Raw genomic sequence first — 16,660 nt, 5'->3', positions numbered from 1 at the left:
CCGGGCGCGACCCCCGCCTGGACGCCCGCCTCCGGGTAGGCCCAGCCCGAGGTCTGGCAATCCGTGACAGAGCCGGGTGCCCACGGCCGGAGCGTCCCCAGAAGCAGCGTGCCTGCGCTCCCGGAGCGCCCCAAGCTTTCCAACGCCGTGGCCGGGGCGTTGCAGCAGCACGCAAGATGGAGCGCGATTGCAAGCAGCAGGCGGGGGAAGAGGTGGACAAGATGATGGAACAGAAGACGAAGGAAGCTCAGGGCGAAGGAAGAAAAAGGATATGGTAGAAAGAATGTCGCTAGAGAAAAACAAGGAACAAATCTCGGTTGCAGGAGAAGCTTTGGGCCCTACAAGAAGAGAAGCACCAGCTTTTCCGGCAGCTCAAGAAAGTTTTACGTGAGGATGAGAAATGGAGGCTTCAGGAGCACAGTGACCTGCCCAGGCTGACATTAGCTGCGTACCAGCAGAGCCTGACTGCTCACACAGGAGCTCCTCTTAGCATGCACGGGGCCCCTGGAGGGCACAATCTCCCAGGCACCACCCTCATAGTGGCTGACAGAGCCAAACAGATGTTCGGACCCCAAGTGCTTACAACCGTGCGCGAAGCGAGCTCAGTAGCGGCTTTCGCAGGGACACCCAGAGGGCGGCCAATACGCAGGTAGTCTCGGCAGTGCTTACGGGACTGCCCAGCTCGCTATGGTCCCGCTTAGCCGGCCCTAGCCAGCAGCTCAGAGCACCTGCGGCGTTTCCGGCAGTGCAGTACCTGTGACAGCCACAGCCCTATGCAGTGCACAGCCGCTGTCAGCCCACCCAGGTGGGGTTCCTCTAGGCTGGTGGCGACCTGTCCTGACAAAAGCCCTTACAAAAACAGATGCAACATACTAACCAACAGACTGGTTTTCCTGACTCTTCCTCCCTGCACCGCATGCACCCCCAAGCTCTGCGTCCAGCCCCTGGACTCTGCCTCTCCCCAGCGACCTGTGCAGACGCAACCGGCAGGAAAGTCGGGCTTTACAGCTACCAGCCAACCTGGCCCTTGGCTCCTTCATCCAGCACAGCCAGAATTCTCCGTTCTACCACAAGCGACCATCAGATTTTTCTCTTCAATCTCACCCCTACTCCCTGCCACAATGAGGGTGCCCAGTGTGTCCCAGTCCAAAAAAAATCTACCTGCCACTGCAATCAATCAATCAATCAATCAATCAATCAATCAATCTGATCTTTGGAACATGTCTGTGTATTCAAACTGTCTCAATAGTACGAAGATCATGAAACTAAAAAACCTTTAGAGAATCAAAATGTAGGAAGCAACTTAGATGATTTGGGAGATTGGTTTTAGTATCTTGGCACTGAAGCATCCTTTTGAAGAGACTGAAATTACCACAAAGGTGGCTACTTGGTACCAAAGAGTGTGTGAAGAGGGAAAAATTCAATTAATTGCTAGATATTTAAGTATCCAGAAATTCTGCATTGTTAGAAACACGAGCTATATTTTCCTATGCTTCACATCAATTTTATAACAAATGAGAAATATACTGGCTCTAATTATCACCTTTTTGTCTGGCCCTCGTCAGAGAATCTCTAAAATTAGGACCTGAATGTCAAATCCTAGCCAGCTATAAATATTTAGTGCTCATGTTTTCTTTTCTTTTTTTTTTTACAAATAGTTTATTGTCAAATTAGTTTCCACATAACACTCAGTGCTCATCCCCAAAGTGCCCTCCTCCATGCCCATCCCCCCTCCCCCCCACATTAGCGCTCAAGTTTTCTAAAAGAAAACTGTTAACTCAGCTCTAACAAACTCAAGTGGGAACAGCTTGTAGGCATGGCTGCATTTTACTTATTTGTTTTAGACAGTGTCTGGCATACAATACGTGCTTAATAAATGTATGTTAATTAAATAGAATGATATATGAAAACTGGATGAATGAACAAACTTGGAAAAGTACAGCCAAAGTCTGTACTGTTCTTTCAAAGCTTATTTTGACCTTTTAAGAAAGTTTCTACAGGAAGAAAAAAAGTTATGACAAATATTTCCGGTCTATTTTCTTAAAAGAGAACATTATTCTAATTTTTAAGTGGAAAAATTTCAATCCCATGAAGTCAAGACAGAAAGCTCTAGCCAAAGTCACTTGTAACCTGGGAGGTATAGACTGAATTTGGTCCATAGATGTGTTTTGTTTGATCAGCACAGGGGGTTTTGTTTTGGTTTTGTGGCTAGTTTACTTTTAAATTAAACCTGTTTTTAAAAATCTGTATTTTCCTGGATAATGGGAAGCTCTAGCCACTTTGGGCTGGCATCCCCATACAGCCACCATCTGCTGCAGCTAAGAGGTTTCCTATTTTGTCAAGAGTAGACACTCTCCAATTCTTTACAGTCCTCCCTCCGCCCTCAGCACGCACACACAGAAGGCATTTGCCTTGAGCTGCATGAGGATGTGACCTTTGGTTAATGGTCTTAGTTAACGGATAAAGTGGCTTGACACGAATGTTATTAGGAAACATTGCTTACAATGAAAATAACCCCATGATTGGTAAACTGTGTCTAGACTGGGAAAAACAATGAAAAATCTATAAACACCTGATAAGAATGCCAAACTCTGGGCTTCCCAGAGTGCAATGATAACTGTTATACCCTGTTTTGGTTTCCTAGGGCTACCATAACAAAATACCAAAAAAACTGAGTGGCTTCCAATAACAGAAATGTATTCTGTCACAGTTCTGAAGGCCAAAATCACGGTGTTGACTGAACTAGTTCCTTCTGGAGGCTTTAAGGGAGAATCCGGTCCATACCTCTCTCCTAGCTTCTGGTGGCTACTAGCAACTCGTGGTGTTGCTTGGCTTGTTGACACATCATTCCAATCTCTGTCTCCATCTTCATATTGCCTTCCCCTCTCTGTGTCTCAGATCTTCTCTTTTCTAAGGACACAAGTCATTGGATTTAGGGCCCACTCTAAATCAGGATGATCTCATCTTGAGATCCATAACTTTACATCTGTAAAGACACCATGGTCACATCCACAGGTCCATAAGAATAGGACTTGGGCATATCTTTTTGGGGGACACTGTTCAACTCACTATATATCCCCTGCAGGAAGAGTGGAAGCCAGGCCTATAGAGTATTGCAAGAGATACTGGTTCCTTTGGGACATGGGGACCTTAAGCTCTGATCCCTCCAATGCAGATCTCATCTCCGGGGAATAAACTGTCACCTGGAGAGAGGCTAGTTTATGGAGAGATATATGGCTGCTACATGAACCATTGCAGAAAGGATGTCTGTTTGGGGCACCTGGGTGGCTCAGTCAGTTAAGTGTCAGACTCTTGGTTTCAGGTCATGATCTTGTGGTTCGTGGGATTGAGCCCCACATCGGGTTCTGCTGACAGTTCGGAGCCTGTTTGGGATTCTCTCTCTCCCTCTCTCTCTGCCTCTCCCCACTTGTACTCTCTCTCCCCCTCTCAAAATAAATTAATCAACATTTTTTTAAAAAATCACAGACACACAAAATAGAAAGAAAGAAAAAGAATACCCGATGCTGTCACACTAGCAAGCTCTGGTTCCTATCCTAAATCCTCTGAGTAGGCTGGTGCCCAGTGTGGTCTTGGCGGTCTGTGTGTCTGAATGATTAGTTGAACATAGGAAGACATTCTAATGGGTGCCACACACCTAATCCACTTCACATAGTTACTTTATAAGCCATCCCTGTAGGTATCGCCCCTGGTTTAGAGGACTGACCAAACTTGCATTAATTTAGTAAATATTTATTGAATGCTGACTACAAGTTAGGTAATGTTCTACACACCATGGATACAGCAGTGAAGAAAACAGACAAGGGAGCTTCAAAGGAGCTTACATTCTAGTAGAAAAAGCCACTGAGTGAATAAATAACTAAAATAGTCAATGGTAAGAATCTGGGTAATACTGTGTTTTAAGTCTGGCATCTATATAATTATTTGAAGGACTGAGTGAGATGTGTGACAGGAAAAGAGGAATCCAGGATGACTGTATGAACATCCAGAAGGATGGGTTAAGAGTGTGGTTGTTTTTAAGACGATAGAGATTATAACACGTTGGAAATAATCCAACGGGGGGAGAAACATGTTGGAAATAATCCAACAGGGGGAGATGCAGAAGGAAGAGAGAACTGAAGTGATGAAGCCTTTAGGTTGGCAAGAGGAGGCACAGGTCATACGTAGCAACATTCTAATGACCCTGAGGGCTTCAGAATAAAGATGCATTTCCAATATAATCTGATGCCCATTCTTCCCTAATAAACCAGTGTTGCCAAACTGGCTAAACAGGATAATCACTGAAGGGGGGAGGGAGGGCACATTTACTTTAGATGCTATTATTATCATTATAAAATGAGTAAAATTGCATTTTGTTACTAAGAATTTAATGATGGTACAGAACTAATCACTCATTTATTCAATTACTATTTATTGGCCTACCATTTGCCAGACCTAGTTGTTATTCTAGGTGCCAGATATACAACAGTGAACATTTATTTCTTAAGCCTAGTACTAAAACATTTTTATTAGTTACATTACAAAGAGATCTGCATGTATTTATGTATAACAAAAAAAAAACACGTGTTTTGGGTTGCCTTGAATTGTGTCTTTATACTTTGCAAAAACCCTCTCTTCCCTAAACTTGGTAGGTTTCATTATTAATGGTGTCTTCAAGGCTGGTTTTGGAGATGGTATCTGGGGCACTTTGTCCATTATCTTCTTTGCCAGGTTCTACGCCAAAAGCCTTTTCAAATACATTTAAGTGGACTTGGATTTGGTCACTTTGAGATACATTAATAGGCTATGCCAACAGTCTTAATTTCAGACCTACTCAATTTCTTTTTCTTAGTCTTTTAAATGTTACTTAAATGTAGTTAGATTCTCTCACAAAGCCAACTTGAGATCACCATACTATTCAATTTCTCTTCCTTCAGTTTATACAGTAAACAGTTCTGCCTGTGGAAAGGAAGGAGTGTAGAATTGCCGAGGCTTCTATTCACCAAATTTATATACTTGAATTTTCTACCTTTTACCAAATAACACATTCCACCTTGCTGAACCTTTTAAAAGGTCAACTGCCACTTTGAGAGGGTTTATTTATTTCAGTCTTTTCTGTGGCTTTCTTTTCAAGGGCTGTTTCTCTGATTTCCTGGCAGTATACTTATTTCATGGGAAACAATCCTTTTAAGAGAAGCACAAAGCCCCTTCTAAAGTTCTCTTTGAAACTCTTCTTCATTCATGTTCGCTAGGTTTCCCACTAGTTTAAATTTTTATTTCAGTTTTAGATATCTTATTGTCTATTATAGTCTATTTTAGAATACATAGATTTCTCAAAATATATCTGGACAATGTGTATTTAGGTGTGCGCATACCCCACCACCACCACCCCCGCAACACACAGGCATTTATTTTATAACTTTTATGCTTACTCCAGAGCTTACTTCTGACAGGACTTACAGTGCTTCACAGGACTCTTTACTTGTTCTCAAATGGTTTTAAATATTGTCTATTGTCCGTGTATTATATCTGTAAGGCATTTCATGTTCAGAGTAATAACTGGACTTTAGCCTTCCCTTCCTCATCTCTAAATATCTGTGCATCACAAACTCAATTTTATCGTATTCATTACTAGAGATCTGAAATAGCAAAACCTAAAAATTTCCTCACTGAGACAGTAAAAACGTCTGTTTTAACATGGTTCGTCTGTAAAGGGTGTTTCCCTCCTACTGCTGGATAGGAGGAAGTGCTGGGTGAACCAAGATTCACAAGAACTCAGTTATACAATGCATGTGCCTGTATGTATGAAAAAGCTTATGTTTCTGCCACTGAAATGCATTATATGATTAAAGTGCTTTGCAAGTCTGGAATCCACATAATAAACAGGATGGGGAATGTTGACAGGACAAACATTCCAAAACTAATACAAACCCCGTAACTTAGCTTAAGAAATGCAAGGTTTGCATAAAAGCAACAGATGAACATTTCCAAAATATCCATTCGCACATTTTTGCTCAAAAGTGAGTATAAACAGATTAAGGAACGTCCAAAGTTTCAAGAAACTAAATTTTTAGGAACTCTAATGGGCTCTAACACGGATAAACCATTTCAAAGTGTATATGAGATGAAGAGTTTTTGCTTCTCTTAAGAACACTCTGCAACAAATGAGCATATTAACTGCTCTGTGCCCTTGTTTATTCTACATAACTGTGAAAGAGTGCACTTAGTGGGCATACAGAAAGCACTCAATAAATATCAGCGATAGTTTTGTGACTGTCTCCTCTTTGGTAAGTCAGGAGACAACTAATATCATCTATGTTTCCCTGACCCTAAATTATAAGAAGACTCTGGAAACTTTCTTGGTATTAGAAGCTGTTCTGCAGGGCTGGTTGGAAAAGATGAAGAGACTGTTTCCACTACTTTGAGCAAACAGGAGATGTTGACAGCTCTGGCCAAAGTTAAGGGCTGCACCACAAAGGAAAGGGTGTTTTTGATGACAGTGACTTTGGAACTTGAGTATGTTTTTCTTATTTTAGGTCAGTAGCAAAATATGTGGGACTTACGTAAGGAAATAACTTGGTGGAGGGTGGCGCTCGCACCCCCATGACTATCACAACCCAGGTAAGGGAAGCATTAGCAACTTGTCTGCCACTATAACCCTGAGCGGGAGAATGCTGGCCACACCTGCTGAGGCTGCAGCACAAGTTTGGAACGGAAACAAAAATCTTTTCTTCAGGAATGAGGTCGGAGCTTTTTTGTTAGCTTCTTTGATTTGGAGAGCCAGACATTGGTGGAGAAGAGGCAGCCTGCTCCAAGCCAAGGCTAGAGGTTTCAGCCCGGGGGGGAACCTCTTTCTGAAGCCTTTATTTACACTTGTGTCCCTTGTTTTCTGAGGTATAAACCCAGTTCACTTCTAAATACTTTGTCAGCCAGGCCTTGACTTCACTTTTTGAAAAGTGGCTACAAATAAATGGCGCTTGCACCACTAGCTGGAGGTTCCTCCAGCCAAACAGCAGAGGAAGGAAGGAAATCATCAGGACGCTGTGAGCAGCACTATACGACCACAATAAAAACTGTCATGTATTGAGGGAGGAGGGGGGTGGACAGGAGAAAAACAAAAACAAAATCTGTCATCAACTGAAACCTCCCTCCGAGCTAGTCGCATCCCAGGGAGCGAGTGCAGGCCCGGAGCTGCACTCTTGTGGGGCCAAACGTGGACACAGCAAACCCCAGTGTTGTCTCAAGCACAAGGGTCCCCGGGAGCCAGGCAGCCGCAAGCCCTGCCTGGCAGCCCCCGCCCCGCTTCGCCGCCAGCGCCCAACAGAAGCCCGGCGGGGGCAACTTTCGCTAGTCGGAAGCCACAAAAACAAGTTGGGTTCAAGTCCGTCCGCGGCCCAGGCAGGGCAGCCTAACACCCTTTTGTGTCCTGGCAGCTTCCAGGGCTGGACTGAAATGAACGCTCTAGGAGAGGTGAAACCAGAGATGATGCTTCGCTCACCCTTTCACTCAAGGCTGAGGATGAGACCACGGGAGACCAATTCTCGCCCCACCTTTTCCCGCCTTCCCCTTCTACTCTGCAGCCGTGAAGAAAGTTCGGAGAAGGCCTCGCCTAAAGAGCGTCTCGGCCCCCCCCGACTGCGCAGGCTCCGTCCACAGGGGGGCGATTTTCGGGGCTAGGGGGCTAGGGACGCTCGGCACTGCGGCCTCCCTCCTCGGCTCCGCTTTCTGGTATCATGGGGATGCCTCACGCGCGCCCCGGCCACTCGCAGCAAAGAGTTAACCCANGCCCGACCCCGTCAGCCCCCCCTCGGCCGGAATCGGTCAGGGACCCCGGCCGGCGCGTCCCTCCCCGCTGCCTCCCGGGAGGTGCCCAGTACCGATGCCCTGGATGAAGACGAAGCCAGTGACCACGAGCACCGGGTGCCAGTTAAACTCGAGCGCGGTCCCATCCCAGCCGAGTCCCTCCCGGTAGTGGAGGACCCAGATGAGGGTGAAGAGCACGGACAGGAAGCCGACGAGCAGCGCCGACACCAGCAGCCCCAGAAAGCCCCTGTAGCCGTCCATGGCCATCAGAGCCCCATACTCCGCGCCTCGGCAGCGACAGAAACTGCCAGGCGGCGGCGGCGGGCTCCGGGCACTCCTGGGAGCCGTCTCCGCCCGGGAGGAGGGGCTTCGCCGCGCGCCTGCCGGCGTGTGGGGCCTCCCGAGGGTGGGCAGCTCGCGCTCAGAAATCCGCCCCACCCCCCGAGATCTCGGGCCGCCCCCTGGCCCGGAATCCGGTAACCGATCCGGTTCGTTGTTGAGAGCGAGAGAGCTCGGAGGATTCCGTCCCCACCGCTTGCTTTGGACTCTGCCCTCGTCTCTTATTTGTGGGGAGGCGAAGGCAGTGGTGCTCACTCTAGGTTATGAGAAGAGATGGGACTGTGTGTTGATTTGGATTAAGGAAGCCTCCTGAGCCTCAGAGTCGAGGATTGGCCGTCTTCAATGCCAGGAATGCTCCAAGGAGGCCCTACCCAGCAAAGCAAACTGCTTGCAGTTTGAGCTTTAGAGAGGGAAGGCAGACAGACATCACCTGGAACCTGGACTTGCCTACATAGTGTAAGAAATAACGGCTCTTGAATGCGCTCAGCTGTACAAACCTATTTGTAACCGTAACAGCGGTTCTCCATTAGACAAGAAACGTGGTGGTGCTCTCTGTTGCTGTTAAAGAAGAGGTGACTCTGGGGCGCCTGGGTGGCTCAGTAGTTGGTTAAGCGGCCGACTTCGGCTCAGGCCATGATCGCCCGGTCCGTGGGTTCCAGCCCCGCGACGGGCTCTGTGCTGACAGCCAGCTCAGAGCCTGGAGCCTGTTTCAGATTCTGTGTCTCCCTCTCTCTCTCTCTCTGCCCCTCCCCAGCTCGTGCTCTGTCTCTCTCTGTCTCAAAAATAAACGTTAAAAAAAATTTTTTTTTTTTTTTAAAAAGGAGGAGATTCTGGTTGTTAGGGCTTCTAGAATGCATTTGGGAACATTCACTTCTAGCCCTCTTCTGTAGCTCGTTTCCAAGGACTGGTTTACTATCATGTCTTGTTGCCATTCTGAAAGCCCTAAGAATGTGCAGATGCTGTATGGAAGTGATTTTCAACAGAAAAGATCGGTTTTCAGCCCAGGAAGTAGGAGTGTCAAGCCCTAGTAGTAGGGCGGGATTAGGGTTAAGAGTAGAAGGCTGCAGACTTCACCTATGTCATTATTTTTCCCTTGGTGGAGAGAGAAAGAGAGGAAGAATAAGCAAATGGAAAGGGAGGACCCTTCCCCACAGTACAAGGCTTTCTAAAGGTCTGGCCCAACCTAACCCTCCACTCTCATCCTTTCACACCCTTACTGCCCCTGATGTCCATGGTTGTAAACTTCTCACCCAGCTACTGACCACTCTACCCACATCCTTGCTTCTAAATTTTCCTAACCCCATCTCTACCAAGAAACCTTCTCTGAATCTGCTCCTGCCTCTGACTGTTTTATGCCTCCACCCATTCACCTCCCCATCCAATGCCTGGCTGCATCATTTATCAAGATGTGATATAAACATCTGTTCCTGTGGCTGTCTCCACTCCCCAAACAGCCCCCTGGAGAGTTACTCAGTAAAGTTTTTGGGGGGAAATGAATCAAACTGTGTGTATCAGGGTCCTGGCTAGAAACAGGTGGCACACTCCAACGGGCAACTTAATAATGAACACAGCTATTTACAAAGTTGTGGGCAGGGTGTGGGAAACCACAAGGGTTTTGCCGTGCCCATTCCTGAAGGAAAGAGGGTTACTGGAATCCAGAAAGAGAGAAAGAGAGAGCTGTGTAAAGAGTCCTCAGCCTGACTGAGGTTATAGCCTTGAGATGAGGGACGCAGCCAGCCTGCAGCGACCCCACAGGGAGAATGAGTCAAGATGAATATTCTAGCTGTACTTTCTTCCCCTCCAATCTCCTGTCCAGAGTCCCAAATGGCTGACCCTAATCAGAAGCCAGAGGATAATTGATACAGTCCGTATAGGTCAGCCTCCCAGGACATACAACAGAGTGGGAAAAGGTATGAGTAAACCTGTAAACTATCACTGAATCTTCTGGTTTTATTTTTTCAGATTTTTCTGGTTCCCAAGTGCTGCAAACGTTCCCTGTTTAATTTTATGCTGCTGCTTTTCCTTTGTGATCTTTAGCAATCTTTTAACAATGTCATTGTGTCCCTATTCTCCTCCCTTAAAGTGTCTACTCCTTGTTCCCAGTTAGCTCTTCACCCCCTTAACTCAACATCTGCACTTCACTCGTGAGTTTATTTTTCTCCACAGAAGCAGGAAATAAGAATCTCTGGGATTCTGAGGCGAGAGAGGGGAGCTGGGTTGCTCAGTTGGTTAAGAGTTTGACTCTTGATCTCAGCTCAGGTCTTGATCTCAGGGTCGTGAGTTCAAGCTTTGGGCTCTGCTTTGGGCTCTATCCTGGGCATGGAGCTGAAGGAGAAGGAGAAGAAAAAGAAGAATCATCTGTTTTTCCAGATTCCATTTAACAAAACATTTCAGGAGAATGAAAATGTGGCCAAGTGGTATGGATGGTATTCAATCATCTTGAAGTCAGAAGCTAAACTGAGAGACTTTCAACTTTTAAGCTGTTCTCAAAAGTTCAGAAAGAACAGAAAACCAATGAATCATGGAAGCAGTGATTACTAAAGGTTTATTTATTGTACACACACCAAAAGGCAGTTTGCAAAATAGAAGCATTTAAACCAAAACAGGGAAAGAGGTTCAGGGGTACAGGCATATTGTTATAAAGCAGCTTATATACTTAGAAAGCAGCGATTTGATTCTTTTTCACAGTTAGTTAATGTTTGTATTTTTTAAATTTATTTATTTTGAGAGAGAGGGAGGGAGGGCCAGAGAGAGAGAATCCCAAACAGACCCCATGCTCAGCACAGAGCCTCATGTGGGGCTCGATCTCAAGGCCATGAAATCATAACCTGAGACAACATCAAGAGTTGGGTACTTAACAGACTAAGCCACACAGGTGCTTCCACAGTGACTGGTCTTAATATTCAAAATTTTTTAAAAGTAGATAATTGATCAGTGGTTATATCAATCTCAGGAAACAGTTCAAGTTTTGCTTATGATTTCCAGAAGCATAAGCAAGAAACGACCTTTGTCAAGTCAGTCTTGCAAAATAAGCTAAATTAATCTTTGTTTGTATAACTAAACTGGTTTTGTTCGCTCAGGGGATTTTCAAGCCTGGTCTTTGTTTCTTAATATCCTTTAAGGATAGCACTTTGATAAAACTTGTCACTCAAAAGAGGAAATTTTTTAATAAATATTATCATGGCTTAGTATTAATTTTCTTAAAACAAGAGTTATTCAATACTAGGAGTTCCCCTTGGGAGACAGTAAACAATTTGTCACCAAAGTCGGACTAGATAACCTGTCAGCAATGCTATCAAAGGGATTCCTGATGTGCATGGGGGGGGGGTGGGAGAGTGGGAAATGAACATGATAGCCTTCCTAAAAACCTGTGATGCTACAAACATGTACATATTGACAGGCTTTTTTTAAATTTTGTTCCTACCAGACATAGAATGCAGAGTAAGGAGATAGGATGTTAAGGAATGGGAAAAGAAAATCCAAACTCCACGTGTCATGAGATTAGGATCCAAGTGTTCTATATGCCATTTATCTATTGAATTTCCATGAGTAATGGTGACATATCTCTTGGTGCATACAGAGTCCACTATTCTAATGTATAATGAGATGTGCATAGTGGTTTGCCTTGTTGGGTAAGTGGACTGATTTTATATTCAAATATTGACTGTGTGTTGGTTACTCTGCCTCTCCATTCTCCATCCTTCTTTGGCTTGCCTTCTGCCCTGGTAGGCTTCTTGCCCATTAGCTTCCAATTGGCTTTGGCCAGTGCACTGAAAGATATTCGAGGGCAGGAAGCAAGAGAGGTCAACCTATTTATCCACTTGTGCCCCTTTGCCAGGCCATGGTTTTTGCAGTGGTTGTGTTCCTTTGCCACACAATATTTGAGTGGCCCCTCTTCCATAACTCTAGCTCTCCCAGAGTCTAATAACGCCATGCCCCCTTGCTTATATAAGGCCTGTGTGTGGTGCTGGGCATCCCCTTGCTTGTCACCTGTTTTCACCATTCTTTGCTGGATTTTCTTAAGTTTGTTTGCACGTCTCTAAATACATCCTTTATTACACTCTTTTCAATTAAACCTTTGTCAAACCAGCTGTTTCTTTCAGGACCCTGACAGAGATAAGTAGAAAAATTATCTCACCTAATACTACTGTTCTCCTAGCCCTGTCTAATTGTCTCTGCCTTCTTAGGATATATTATGAAAAGAGGAATATATGAAACAAGAAAAAAACCACACATAGGAGGAATGAGCTCACACATCTTCCTGTTCTCCCTTCTACTGGACAAGAGATTTGGGAATCAGAAAGCTGTCTCAGTGACTCACAGCTGACACCATGACGCATGATGTAAAACAAGCTCACGCAGTGGTTAAAGTCTCCTAGCAAAATAAGGCAAAGTTCAGGACTTTGAAAATAACAGAAACCCATGTTAATGGGAGGAATATACTTCCCTACGTGAGGCTAGACTGTGCTGTCTTTGGGGAAAAAAGTAAGTGTGGGCTTTGCTGAGCTGTTTCTCCTTTGAGGCAACTGGTGAGGAGATTATCTCCAGCTCTGGCTGTGGGGAGACTAGCTGTGGAATCAGCCTCTACCACCTCCCTAACTCAAGAGGCTTTCTGAGTCTACCTGTCCCAAGAGGACAGAGCTGGAGTAAGAATAGACTTCATTTCAGGAACCCCAGTTTGGGAAGAGGTAGAAGTAACTCTCTTCCTGAGGGAGCAGAATGGTATACCAGCCTGGGAAGCAAACACAAGAAGAGGCAGATGTGGGAGAGTTCTCTGGGGAGAACAGAGGAAGTGAGTAAATCACCTTAAAAGGTTCCCAAGCCAAAGGCCTAACTCAATAGGCGCTCTTCCCTTTGGGATGTGGGGGTGAGGATGGTAGATCAAAGTATTACTTTTGCTCGCCCACACTATACTGCTCTGTAAGATCTAACTGATCCTTTATTTAATTTTTAAAATTGCTTCCATCATCATCCCATGAGAATTTGGTGAGGCAGGAAGCACTTGGGAAAGGGATTGGTAACTCATCCTAATCATTTAATCATCTGTCAAAATAAAATTGCAATGGCCCTATTCGGGCCCTATCTCCTCAGCCCAGATATTAGTAGGTGGAGTTTTGTCCAGGCAGAAGAGAGACAGGATTCAATTCTTTGATTCCCCAATTCTTATCTACCACCTTTACTCTATAGGTTAGCTGTAAATAACCAGCTGAAGAAGAAAAGAATGCGGTTTGGCCATAGCTAGGTTCAATTTATGTATGTTTTATTTGTTTTAAAGTTTACTTATTTTGAGAGAAACAGTGCATGAGGGAGATGGGCAGAGAGAGAGAGGAAGAGAGAGAATCCCAAGCAGGCTCTGCACTGCCATCTGTTGAACCCAATGTGGGGCTTGAGCTCACAAAGCATGAGATTATGATCTGAGCCAAAACCAAGAGTTGGATGCTTAACTGACTGTGCCACCCAGGCGCCCTGGTTCAATGAACCTTAGGGCCCTCCTCCCCACACAAACTTATAAACCCTAGAGTAAAATATAAACTCCTTTGAGGTGATGATTTAGCCTACCTTATTTGCTGCTGCTCTCATTTTAGGGTGTGTGGTGTTCTAAAAATGTGCTGAGATTTATTGTGTATGGGTGAGTATGGCACACAGATATGAAAAGGACTGTCATCAAGGAAGAAGTTACTTTTTTATATTCATGGTCCCCCATGAACAGGAAGCACTGCAGGCATGCCCTGCAGGGCCACACAGGGCCACACAGGGAAGCACTAAAACAAGATGAGCAGGCAGAAAGAGGCACTGCAGGCTGGAGTCTTTATTAGGGTTTTCCAAGGAACAAATGGACAAGACAAGGTAGGCAAGCAGAATACACTTATGATTGGATAGTTTGAAGAATTTCTGTGGGCTCTGGTTTATAGGGGTGGTCCCCAGTTGGTCTGGTACCTGGCCCTGTAGTCATTAGGGCAGGGGATGGTGCCCAGACAGTCTTGGAATTGGATAAAAGAGCTGGGTAGGGGAATGGACTCTAAAGTGGATGATCTACATGTCAGAGGTGTGCTGGCAGGCAAATTGTTGTCTCTAGGAATTAGTTAACCCTGAGAGGGGCAGACCCCAGGTCCACCAGACCCCAAACACCAGAGCATCAAGAATATGGAAAAGGGGATGCCTGGGTGCCTCAGTTTGTTGAGCACTCCAACTCTTGATTTCGCCTCAGGTCATGTTCCCAGGGTTGTGGGATCGAGCCCCTTTCTTGGCTGTTCTTCTTTCTAGCACCCATATTGTGTACAAGAATTTCCAATACTCAAATATTTGGCTGAATAAATTTTATCTGCAAACAACTTAAACTGACCTCACTGGATCTCAGGAAGAGACTGTAATTCCTGTTAGAAGTTCTTTTTAAAGAGAACCAAATGGTGTAAGTCCAAATTTTATTTTTGCTCCAAAATAATTTAGCTTGGCTTCTGTCATTTATGTGTTGCCTCCAAGACTAGATCCTTGAGATTCCAGTCAACAGGAAGCAGTTGGAATGAGGAAGTATTCATTGCCCTGGGGCTTCAATCTGCTACTAGCTTGCTATATAATCAGACAATTTACAGGGGCCAAAAACTGGGCTGCAGTGACAGGACGGCTTGGAACTAGATCTGGGTTCTTGACCTAGTCTGTGGGTAGAATCTGGATGAGGGGGGTGGGGAGGGGACTTCATCTTTATTTTCTTAAGTTATAACTGAAATTTAGCAATTTCTTTAATTATGAATGCAGACAACAAACTACACTAGTATTTGTAGTGGCTATGACTCTGTCACCAGTAGAAACCACTGATATTTTTAGGTCTTGTTAAAAGTTGTTACAGAAGGGTGTCTGAGTGGCTCAGTGGGTTGAACACCTGACTCTTGATTTTGTCCCAGGTCATGATCCAGGGTCATGGGATTGAGCCCCATGTTGGGCTCTGTGCTGAGCATGGGGCCTGCTTGAAATTCTCTCCCTCTGCCCTTCTCCATTACTTATGCTCTCTCTTTCTCTAAAAATATAAAAAAGAAAAAAGAAAAAGGAAGAGTTGCTACAGATAATCATTTGTGTTCATCATTTTTCAGCAGTTGTTAGACCTGTATCAGATCTTAGTAATGCATCAATAACAAAGCACATATACTACTATATTAGAATTTCTTTTAAATTCTGATAACTCCTTTTTAACATAATTGGTTTTCTTTGTAAACCTAGTTTTAAAAATTTTATGCATTTTAAAACAATATTCAGGAAAGAAGTCCATAGGTTTTACTTAGCCTGCTGAAGGAGTCCATGGCACACGAAAGTTTGAGAATGCTTGAGTTAAATGGACTCTAAGGCTATTTTTGCTTGTAAATCTGTACTTTCAACACTTGTACCCAGAAATCTGGGGGGAAAGCTATCAACTATATCCAATTCACATTTTACAAAGTGCAGTCGCCATCCTACTGTGATAGGAATGTGAAACACAACACTTGAAGAACTTGATACATCTCTTGGAAAACTAACCTAGAAAAAAACTTGTATCCTCTTAATCCAGAGCTATTGTTAAATGCTGAGTTGTCCTGAGTGTCACACCTCCTCAAGGATAAAGGCCTGCCCCTTGATTGTTTAATCTTTTACTTACTGATGGTCTGGTAGATGTATTCTATAAGCATAGCCAGGCCAGGCAAGAGTGTCAAACAGAACTTGTTTGTCATGGGTATCTTTTTGCCCCTCTTTTTCCTGTCTCTTGGCTCTTCTTCCCAGCACCCATATTTTGTACAAGAATGTCCAACACTCAGACCCTCCTCCCACCATCATGGTCCCCAGATGGAGACTCAACCTTCCTTCACCCTCTATCAATAGGGAATGATTGCAGGTCTCTTTCATGGTAAGTATTAACAGTTGATGGTCATACTAACATCATGAGAATTACTAACACTTATTGACAATTTAGTATGCCACAGGCACAGGTCTATGAACTTTCCACATACTGAATAATTTCCATCTTAGAGATGAGTAAACTGAGCTACACAGCAGTCAACTTGTCTAAGTTCCCATAGTAAGGACGTAGTGTTAGGTAGTGGGATTGGGATTCAAACTCAAGTATTTTGGCTCCAGACCTGCACTCATAGATACTATGCTAAACTGCCATGATTTATTTAACAAATATCCTATTTGTTAAGTTGGCATTTATGTTGTTTACAGGTTTTCACTACTAGGAAATTGCCTTAGTGAATGTCTTTATACATAAATAATTTTACACTTCTGGTTGTTTCTTTAGGGAAAATTCCTAAAAGTGAATCTATCACATTAAAAATTTTAAACCAAATTGCTTAATTATCCTACAAAATACTATAGCAATTTCACCAGAACTGAATAATTATGTCCCTTCCCATCATTGCCAATAAAGGGTAGTGTTATGCTCTTTATTGTTATAATGTTATAGAACTATGGTTATTGTTCTATATTTTAAAAAATGTTTTGAATTTATTTTGGAGAGAGAGAGAGAGAGCAGTCTTTTGAGGTTATCTTCCTTTGT

At 44.2% G+C, this 16,660-nt stretch overlaps 1 protein-coding gene and 1 pseudogene across 1 annotated transcript in view; one reads left to right on the top strand and one right to left on the bottom strand.

Moving 5' to 3' along the window:
- LOC144220810 (G protein pathway suppressor 2 pseudogene) overlaps positions 1–1,125 on the top strand; it is a 7,367-nt pseudogene extending 6,242 nt beyond the window's left edge.
- The window catches only part of CYBRD1 (cytochrome b reductase 1), a 30,355-nt gene extending 22,193 nt beyond the window's left edge, over positions 1–8,162 (bottom strand). Inside the window, exon 1 of the mRNA XM_077751191.1 lies at positions 7,875–8,162. Coding sequence (XP_077607317.1) covers positions 7,875–8,067 — 193 coding nt within the window. The 5' untranslated portion in view covers positions 8,068–8,162. The remainder of the gene's footprint in view (positions 1–7,874) is intronic.
- Positions 8,163–16,660: the final 8,498 nt, after the last annotated feature.

Source organism: Crocuta crocuta, unplaced genomic scaffold, assembly GCF_008692635.1.
Source record: "Crocuta crocuta isolate KB4526 unplaced genomic scaffold, BGI_CrCroc_1.0 scaffold219, whole genome shotgun sequence".
Classification (NCBI taxonomy): domain Eukaryota; kingdom Metazoa; phylum Chordata; class Mammalia; order Carnivora; family Hyaenidae; genus Crocuta; species Crocuta crocuta.
Note: the sequence above shows the minus strand (reverse complement) of the source record. Positions and strands in the feature narration are given on the sequence as shown.